General features: G+C 41.0%; 1 protein-coding gene across 1 annotated transcript in view; it reads left to right on the top strand.

Moving 5' to 3' along the window:
* LOC109839097 overlaps positions 1–1,663 on the top strand; it is a 10,933-nt gene extending 9,270 nt beyond the window's left edge. Inside the window, 4 exon segments of the mRNA XM_020407532.1 lie at positions 114–175; positions 269–378; positions 456–543; positions 918–1,663. Coding sequence (XP_020263121.1) covers positions 114–175; positions 269–378; positions 456–543; positions 918–1,172 — 515 coding nt within the window. The 3' untranslated portion in view covers positions 1,173–1,663.

Here is a 10,942-nt window from a genome sequence, read left to right as displayed (position 1 = left end):
AAAGTTCAGGGGAGATTTGTGAAATTAGCCCTTTTCTTTTCTTTGTTTTTCATAATCGGACTGCTATTACTGTAATCTTCTATTAAAATGACCCAGTTTATTATATCTTCTAGGAAATGGAAAACATAAGAGAGAGGGTCCTTGTGTTGGAACTAAAGGATTTCGAGCTCCAGAGGTTAGGTCTTGCCACACTTTCTACTGCACTTGTATCAACATTTAAATTGTATGCATGATGTAGACTCAGTTCTTTCAATTGTCAAACATGAAGGTTTTATTCAAATCTTGTCATCAAAGTTGCAAAGTGGACGTGTGGTCTGCCGGTGTTACATTACTATACTTGATTATAGGAAAAATACCATTTGGGGGTGACCCTGAACAGTGAGTTCTTGCCAACTAAAAGTTTCTTTTGAAAATTACTGTTTCTAACAAGTATTTTACCTGCCGTACAATAACAGAAATATAAAGGAAATTGCAAAGTTAAGGGGTAGCGAAGATCTATGGGAAGTTGCTAAGCTACACAATTGTGAATCCTCATTCCCTACGGTATAAACGATTCAGAAATGTTTCAACGTTTAGCATTTTAACAAGGGTTAATAGCGGATAGACGCCCTGCATTATCACTGAATTGGGGATAGACCTTCTGTAGTTCTATTGTTGTATATAGATCCTGTACTTTCGCCCAAGTGTGGATAGACCCCCGAGTGATTTTTTTACTCTTTTACCCTCATATATTCTACTGGTCCAAAAGCAATTTTCTCTCTCTTAGGGGAGAAGAGTCGAACAATTTCAGTCAGGTGGTCTATCTGCAATAGGAGAACTACAGGGGCTCTATCTGCAATTCGGTGATATTAAAGGGGGTCTAATGCTATTAATGCTTTTAATAAATTCCATGAAGTGACATTGTGTTGTTACTGTAGGATTTGCTTGATGTGCGATTCCTGAAAACAACAGAACTAAGAGATTGGTGCGCGATGAACACAAAGAGAACAGATTTCCTTGAGCAAGTTCCTCAATCTCTATTCGATCTCATTGACAGGTGCCTGACTGTAAATCCTAGGCGAAGGATTACAGCAGAGGAAGCTCTCATGCACAGTTTTTTCACCCCGTGCCATGAAAGCCTCAGGAAGCAGAGGTTACTCAGAAGGACTAATGGCTCAGAGCCTGGAAGCTAGTCTCTATAAGAAACCGGAGCAATGTGATGGAAACTACGAAGAGTTACTGTAAAAAAAGGCTAACCAGCTCAGCAACTGAAAACGTATACATGTCTATTTTCTCAGATGTAAAATTCTGTTCTCAGTGCATAGCTCTTGTGAAATTTCCCTTGGGAGAAGATGCAGAAGTGTTGTTTGCATCATTATCTGCCATACTGTATTAATTTATTAAATGGAGGTCATAATCAGAATCTGATAGGTCTTGTCAGAATCTGATATGATATTGGCGATTACTGTAATGAAAAGTTGATTTTTCAAACGAAGATATTAATCAGAATTCTACAGGGATTGTTACAATCTGTTATGATACTGTATATTACTGTAATGAAAAGTTACAGCATTTATAGAAGTTTCTTTGGGTGTATGGCTGAAAATGTCGCCACAAAACTGAAACCTGTAAGATTGAACCTGTAAGATTGAATTAGCTTCGCAAAGTATTTCCGTGATTTCCATTTGTTATATGTGATGTCAAATCATTTGAATGTATATTTATTCTTTTCATACGAACTTGATTTATTTGAGTGTTGCTGAACTAATCATTACAGTTGTCAGTGGACAGTTTGTTCAAGTAGTCATTCTAATGACTAGTTTTGCCAAGTTCCATATTACTCAGTCCAGCTGATCTGCATTAAGGAACAAGCTAGACTGTCTTTAAGAGATGACAGTCAATATCAGAGATGGAGATGCACAAAAATGTCTTTCTTTTTCTCAAATGCCATAGCTCTTCTCTCTCTGTTTCGTAAGAAAGTTCTAGTCTACTCAAACTTCTCAATAAAAATTCTTTATTAACTCTCGGCGTCGTTCTTGATAAACTTAGTTCACTTGTAGTGATTGGCTTGATCTCAAGATCATATGTACAAAGCTAGTCTCTCTAAGAAACCGAAACAATGTGATCAGAACTACAAAGAGTTGCTGTAAAAAATGCTAACCAGCTTGGTGGGGTAACTGTAAAAATATTCATGTCTATTTTCTCTGATGTGAAATTCTGTTCTCAGTGCATATTAATGTGACAGACTGATGCAGACGTAGAAACGGGGAGACCAATCGGATATCATTTCGATGCCGACGAGCCCTGACAATAGTAGTTATTTCACGAGCTTGAATCCACAAGCTCTAGGTTTCTCAAGTTTGAGAACGAAAACAAGGAGAAAAATTATCTTAATTGAATAATTAAAAAGTTAAATTACAATTCACAAAAGGAACTAATATTTATAGCCAACTATTCCTATCCTAACCCTAATAAAAAAGAAAGTCCAAATATAAAAGGAAATAACCAAAGATATGAAACTTTCCTAATCTGTTTCTGAGTCGACACGAGGCGTGTCGAGTAGTGACGCCTTTCGTGTCGACTGGCATGTGTCGACTAACATGTGTCGACTGACATGTGTCGACTAACATCGCCCTTCGTGTCGTCTGGGGTGTGTCGTCTCGTCCTGTCGACTGGGGACTCAGCTGGGGTCTCGACTGAGGTCTCGCCTGGGGTCTCATCCTGTCGACTGGGGTCTCGGCTGGGTTGCTTCGCCTGGGGTCTCGGTCATGTAGATCTCCTGTATCAGTCCCTCCTTCTTCAAAAGAACTTGTCTTTGAGTTCACATCACTTGAATACAACTCGATTGAAGGATGATAGTCAGAAATATCCGCCACGTTGAATGTCTTAGACATAGCCATTCCTTCTGGAAGATCCACAACATATGCATTGTCATTGATCTTTTTGAGAATCTTAAACAGTCCATATCTTTTCGGTTTAAGCTTGATGTATGTTCCAGCCGGCATCCGTTCTTTCCGTAAGTAAACCAACACCATGTCTCCTTCATTGAACACCTTGAGTCGCCTCTTCTTGTCCGCCTGCTCCTTGAACTTTGCATTGGCTTTCTCAAGTTTTGTACGCACTTCTTCTTGAATATTGATAGCATTCTCGGTCATTGAACTTGTTGCCTCACTGAACTTGCTACTTGTCGGCAACTTCAACAAATCTTGGAGATGTCGAGGTGTCTTCCTGTAAACAATGGAAAAAGGAGGCATACCTGTGGAACTATGAACACTCATGTTATAGGCAAATTCAGCTTGAGGTATAGCTTGATCCCACATCTTTGGCTTCTCTCCACATATGCATCGAATCAAGTTTCTTCAGCTTGAGGTATAGCTTGATCCCACATCTTTGGCTTCTCTCCACATATGCATCGAATCAAGTTTCCCAAAGTCTGATTGACCACTTCATCCCACATCTTTGGCTTCTCTCCACATATGCATCGAATCAAGTTTCCCAAAGTCTGATTGACCACTTCTGTTTGTCCATCTGTTTGAGGGTGTGCTGTGCTACAATACTTCAATGAAGTGTCAAATCATCGCCACAAAGTAGTCCAAAAAGTCGCCAAGAACCTAGTATCCCCATCCGAGACAATCAAACTAGGAACACAATGTAGTCGAACCACTTCTTGAAAGAACAGTCGTGCAACATGTGGTGCATCCAACGTCTTGCGACATGGAATGAAGTGAGTCATCTTAGAAAATTGATCCACTACCACAAAGACTGAATCCACGCCTCTTTGTGTTCGGGGAAGTCCCAACATAAATTCCATACTCAAATCTTCCCAGATATCATTGGGCACAGGTAGAGGAGTATACAAACCAGTATTCTGCACTTGTCGCTTTGCAACTTGGCACACTTGACAACTCCTTACAAGTGTCGCCACATCCTTCTTCAAACTCAGCCAATAGTATCTCCCCTCAAGACTTAAAATAGTGTTGTCTCGCCCAAAGTGTCCACCAAGCCCGCCACCATGTATGTCTCGAACTATCTTCTCCCTCAATGACGTACTGGGAATACAAAGCCGGTTTCCTTTAAACAAAAAGTCGTCCATGATAACGAAGTCTCATGTGGGCTGTTTTGTCGAACACTTTTCCCAAATCTCCTGAAAGTCTTCATCATCAATATAAAGCTCTTTTAAATAGTCAAAAGCAACAACTTCACTTCACAAAACGCTCAACAAGGATACCCACCGACTCAAAGCATCGGGTACCTTATTGTCGACTTCTGATTTATGTCGCAAAGTAAAATTAATCTGCTCAAAATACGAAGCCTAACGTCCATGCATTTTGTTGATATGCTTTTGATTCTTGAAGTGTTGAAGAGATTGATGATCAGAGTAAATAACAAAGTCATTAGCAATGAGGTAACTTTCTCAAGTCTTCAAAGAATGATAAACAACATATAATTCTTGCTCATAAGTACTCACTTCTGCCAAGCTTCATTCAACTTCTCGCTCAAGAAAGTAATGTGGCGCTTCTCTTGAGAGAGGACTGCTCTAATACCTACACTACACGTGTCGCACTAAATCTCAAAGAGCTTGTCGAAATCTGAAAAACGTCAATATAGGTGTAGTAGTAATCTTTTCCTTGATAAGGGCAAAAGTTATATTTGCTTCATTGGTCCACTCAAAAACACCCTTCTACTTCAAGCAATCCGTCATGGGAGCAACTATAGAGCTGAAATTGCGAATAAAACGCCAATAAAAAGATGCTAATCCATGAAAGCTTCTTACTTCAGTAGCACTTTTTGGAGTCGGCCAATCCTTGATTGCCTTGACTTTATCTTCGTCGACTTGGATTCCTTGCGATCTCACCACAAATCCCATGAACACAAGTTGAGTCGTCAAGAACACGCACTTCTTAAGGTTGATGTAAAGTTCATTCTCCTTTAGCACTTGGAAGGCCTCTCGGAGATGCAACATATGCTCTTGTTCATCTCGGCTATAGATGAGAATGTCATCAAAGTAGGCGACTACATATCTTCCCAAAAAAGGCTTCAGAATTTGGTTCATCAAACGCATAAAGGTGCTTGGAGCGTTCGACAACCCAAAAGGCATCACTAACCATTCGTAGAGGCCCTCACTGTTTTTGAAAGTAGTCTTCAACTCATCACCTGACCTGATTCGGATCTGATGATACCCACTCCTCAAGTCGATCTTCGAAAAGATGCTTGCACCTCCCAACTAGTCTAGCATGCCATCTAACTGAGAAATTGGAAACCTGTAGCGAATTGTGATCTTGTTAATGGTCCTACTATCCACACACATCCGCCAACTTCCGCCCTTCTTTGGTGTCAATAGTGTTGGAATTGCGCATGGACTCATACTCTCTCGAACGAGGCCCTTATTAATGAGGTCCTCAATGGTATCCTATAGGATCTTTTTCTCCTATGGGTTCATGTGATAGTGAGGGAGATTAGGAAATACCGAACCTGGAATGAAATCGATGTGGTGCTGTATATCCCTCATGGAGGGAGTCCCTCTGGTAGCTCTTCAGGAACCAAATCTTCAAATTTCTTAAGCAGCAACTTCATCTTCTTTGGGATCTTAATGGGTGTCTTCACTTCCTCCTTCACCACTAAGGCAAACCTCTGCTTTAACTCTTTTGACTCGGCCAAAAACTCTCAGTTGTTGCAAAGAGAAATACGTTTGGAATTTTGACCTTTGGGGCTCTTTGGAGAGGGTGGAATAAGTGGTATGATGATCTTTTTATTCATCCACACGAAAGAGTATTCGTTCTTCTTGCCGCCATGCTTGGTGTCAACATCATACAGCCACTGTCATCCCAATAATACATGGAATGCGTCCATATCCACAACATCACAAGCAACATAATTACTATAAGTCTTGCCTAGTGATAGTGGTACGCGACATACATTGGTCACCTTCACGAAGGGACCCTTCTTGATCCATCTGATGGTATAAGGCACATGCTTGGTCTCGATCGGTAATTTTAAGTGATCCACCAAGGCCTTTGACATAATATTCTTGCAGCTTCCATTGTTAATGATGAGGGTGCATACTTTTTTGTTGACCGAACACCTAGAAAAGAAAATTTGGTGTCGTTATGATGAATCTGGTGTCTTCTGAGCGCATAGGAGTCGTTGAACAATATACGGAACGTTGTCGCCCTCAATCTCGGCAACCTCTTCCTCATACTCTTCTTTAGATGCTGTGTGCCCGACCTCGACTTCCTCATCACTGGATTCATCATGGAAGAGGGGTTGGTTAGGATGTCATCTATGATGTGGAGGGGGTTGATATGGAGGAGGTTGATGTGGAGGGGGTTGATGTGGAGGTGGTTGGTTTGGATGTGGTTGATTTGGAGGGGGATGAACTTGAGGGGTTTGAGGATTGTACGGGGGTGGATGTCGGGGTAGCCTAACTCTGGGTCCGCTTAGGTGAAGACTATCGGAAAAGTTATTCTCATTATTAAGGTGAAGGGTAAGTCCTTCAATGGTTTGTTGAAGGTTCTGAAGAGACGCCTCCAACGTGCTAAATCTTCCATCCATAGAATCCATCCTCGCGGAAAGATCCTGTAGAGAAAGCCCATTCTCGCAGTCACCTGCCATTGTCGAGGATGTTGAAACTGAAGCTCTGATACCACTTGACGCAGATGTAGAAATGGGAAGGCCGATCGAATATCGTTCTGATGCCGACGAGCCCTGACAATAGCAGGTATTTTACGAGCTTGAATCCACAAGCTCTAAGTTTCTCAACTTTGAGAATGAAAACAAGGAGAAAAATTCTCTTAATTGAATAATTGAAAAGTTAAATTACAATTCACAAAAGAAACTAATATTTATAGCCAACTAATCCTATCCTAACCCTAATAAAAAAGAAAGTCTGAATTTAAAGAGAAATAACCAAAAATATGAAACTTTCCTAATCTGTTTTCGAGTCGACACGAGGCGTGTCGAGTAGTGACGCCTTTCGTGTCGACTGGCATGTGTCGACTAACATGTGCCGACTGACATGTGTCGACTAGCATGTGTCGACTAACATCGCCCTTCGTGTCGACTGGGGTGTGTCGTCTCGTCCTGTCGACTGGCGTCTCGGCTGGGTTGCTTCGCCTGGGGCCTCGGTCATGTAGATCTTCTATATCACAGACATTATATGTCGTATATTATTAAGAGTTACATGTATATCAGCTTTAATGTAATGGCATTGATATATAGACAAAATTAGCATTGATATATAGATGTTTGGTGGAAAATTTGCAATAAGAAAATGAAAGAATTTTATTTGATTTTTATTCTCTCAATCTCGATTACAATTTGGATTTCCTAATTACAAAAGAGAAGACAATTGATCCGAATTCTCCCATTTGTTTAAGTCTGGGTTCTTCACGGTGGCTATGAGATGCCTCCCTCGAATGCTCGCGTCGAGTTTGCTTCTCGTTGACGATCCGAACGTCTCGCTTCACTGGAACGATATCTTCTTCTCACGATTTGACGCTGTGGAGAACTTACAAAGCAAGTTTTATAACTCTGAATAAGTTAGGAAGAACTTGCAGAGTAAGTTTGAAACTCTTAACGAGTTAGGGAACACTGAGCGAGTTATAACTCTATGGAAGAGTTGATTGATTTAACCAAAAATCGGTTTGTAAGCCAAGTTTGATGAAAGCTCCAAGAACAGCTCTTAGGATCTAAAGATTGCCCAGATCCTTCTTCTGCCAAGAAGTCTTGTGTCGATTTCCAAGAATTCCAGATCGAAGATTCCCAAAAAGAAGCCCAAGATCACTTCTTTTCTGCCAAGCCGATGGACCCAAACTCAGTTGAGTTTACTCCTATTTATAGGGGATTAAGGGTATAACCGCCCTCTTAATTCTCTCCATAACGGGGTTGAATGGGGGTTTAACCGTCCCCTTAATCTGCTCCTAAGTGGGGCAGAAATCCCTCTAAATTTAGGGGGAAAACGGTTCCTAAAACCGTTCAGCTCGTGTTTGAACGAGTCAAACAACGAAAATGGCGTTCTAGGCCCGAAATCTACGTTTTAGACTTGAAACACAGAGTTGAGCCTGTTTTAGACTAAAAACGCAGTGTGCGCATAGCGTTGTAAATCTAAAATGCAGAGTTGCGACACAGAGATGAACTCTGCGTTTTGAGTCCACGAACTCTGCGTTTTTAATTGGAGCGCTGGGCATGACCTCTGCGTTTTGACTCTGAAACGTGGGCATGACCTCTGTGTTTTGATGTTGTAACATATGGATGACCTCTGCATTTTGATGGTGTAACACAAGGATGACCTCTGTGTTTTGATGGTGTAACGCATGGATGACCTCTGTGTTTTGATGTGAAGAGACCATCAATTTGTGGTCTCTTTTGCTAGAGCGTTGCAAATACCATCATCTTGTAATCTTCATCTTGGCTCCTTCAAAATATGAGAGTTGTCAGATTGTAATTCCTGATGTTGATTGTGAAGGCTGTTGATTAGAGCTTTAATTAGTTGTTACGAAGGTCGTCAGATTATAACTTTCATCGATCTACGTAAAAGTCTACAAATTATAGCCTTCTAAAAGTCATCAGATTGTAACTTTCATCATCGGTGTTTGATGGGGGATCAGCTATCTGCAGTGATTTTTAGACAACCTACAATAGACAAAATAGAATCAAGGGAAATATGTGTCGGGGCCCCAAAAACAGAAACTTCATGTGCTGCAGCCCCTCCTAGTTTCTCTCATGTGGTTCAGTCCATTGAAGTATGACATTTTGTGCTGTAGCCCCTTTTTAGCAATTATTACATGTTAGCTAAGCTAAAATCTCTAAAATATCCTTATTCCCTCTCCTCAATCTCTCAGACCCAACACTCATATCATCTCTCTCTCTCTCTCTCTCTCTCTCTCTCTCTCTCTCTCTCTCTCTCCTCTCTCTCATCTCTCTTTAAAATATCCTTATCGCCTCCCATCCTCTCCTCCGCCCGACCTCATCACCGTAGCTCGTCGCTACTCCCCGCCTCGCCCTCGACTACGCTAGAGTTTGCTGCTGTTGCTCTCCGCCTCTCCCTCGAGTTCACCGTCGCCTCCTCTCCGCCCGACCTTCGAGTTCAGCCTTCCCCCCTCCTTGAGTTTAGCCTTAAGTTCAACCTCCAAGACTCTACTTTGAATTTAGCCACCGCGATCTCATCGATTTCCTTCTCTTAAATCCTTCACCTAGATCTGAGCGCTCTCCAAAGGAACTCGTCATCGCAACGGGGATCTAAATCTTTAATCTTTTAGAGGTCAGTCTTGTGAGAAATGGTGAATCTTTTCTTTTCTTGAGAAAAGATTTCTTTTTTAATTGAATCCACGCTCATTTTTGTTAATTCTGGTTCTTGTACGTGTTGGCTATTAACGTATAAAAAAACATGAGAATTTCTGGAGCGATCGAGGATGTGAAAGTGAGCGAGAAGGCGTTAAAACTAGAACTAAAATGCCGCGGGTTAGAACTAACACGCCACGGGTTAGAACTAACACACTCAGCGTTTTGGAGCGATCGAGGATGTGGAAGTGAGCGAGAAGGTGTTAAAACTAGAACTAACACGCTGTGGGTTAGAACTAACACGCCGCGTGTTAGGACTAACACACTCAGCATTTTGGAGTGATCGAGGATGTGGAAGTGAACGAGGAGGCACTCTTGGTTCTTTCGAACCTCGTTGGATCACTGGAGGGGCGAGCACCTCTGCGTAGACACAGGGAGGCTATCCCGATTTTGGTTGATGCGCTCAACTAGCTTGATTCACCTGGATGCCAGGTGATTATATATACTTGAGTGAAAAAAAATGCTAGATATAGCTGATTCATCCTCTACAAGATTATATATTGGTGATTATGGAGGAGGATGGGATTCAGAGCGCCATCGCTCACTGCAAGCGCTCCTTCAGTTCGGGTAACCTTACCGGATTCAGATCAGAATACTCTGTCGCTGTAATTAATTAGAAATTAATTATTTCTTTATGATATTAATGAACACGTTTTGTTTTACTATGTAGAAGTAGAAAAGCTGTTCTTTTTCTTTATCATGAGACCTGTAATTAAATCCATCATTTCGCAATATTCTTAATCTCGATCGATGTAGGGGCCAATCATGAGACCTATAATTAAATCCATCCATCTTTGATTAGTCTCCGAGGCGGTGAGTTAGGACTAACACAAGAGCACAAGGGCTATGAATTAGAACCAGAACTAACACGCAGTGTGTTAGAACTAACACGTCGTGGGTTAGAACTAACACGCGACGAGTTAGGACTAACACAAGAAATACTGTTACTTATATAAAAAAGAACAAGCATAAATTTTGAAATTCACTAGAATTTTAGTGGTATCACTTCCAATCTCGTCGACATTTCTACATGTTTACAACGTCATTAACTTGCTTAGTTTGATTCACAGTTTATCAAAGAAGTTCTATTCTTTTAAAATGCTTGCTGACGGTTGCGCAACAAAAGCTCAAATGGACAATACTCTTCCAATATGTAAGCATTAATTTAAGTTGTGAGCAGGAGCAAACACTGCTCAATGTCATCCAACTGCTAAGATTCACTGGACTTTGATTATTGCTCACTCTTGTTACTTTTCACGGCGGGTTAGTTCTAACTCACCGCGTATTAGTTCTAACTCACCGCGTATTAGTTCTAGTTCTAATTCATGGCTTTTGGACTCTTGTGTTAGTTCTAACTCACCGCGTGTTAGTTCTAACCCACGGCGTGTTAGTTCTAACTCACTGCGTGTTAGTTCTAACCCACAGTGTGTTAGTTCAACCAATATTCTCTCTCTATCTAAAGCAAATACTTAATAGGTATCAAAAACTACAACTGTTTGATTCAATTACAGAGGTTCTTTTACTCCTTAGACAAGGGTATGAGCACAAAAACAAACAAACACAATAATCTCCCTTATCATCAATAGATGATTTTCCCCTCCTCCATAAAAAAACAGTTAACCAT

This window comes from Asparagus officinalis, chromosome 4 (genome assembly GCF_001876935.1).
Source record: "Asparagus officinalis chromosome 4, Aspof.V1, whole genome shotgun sequence".
In the NCBI taxonomy this organism is placed as follows: Eukaryota; Viridiplantae; Streptophyta; class Magnoliopsida; order Asparagales; family Asparagaceae; genus Asparagus; species Asparagus officinalis.
Note: the sequence above shows the minus strand (reverse complement) of the source record. Positions and strands in the feature narration are given on the sequence as shown.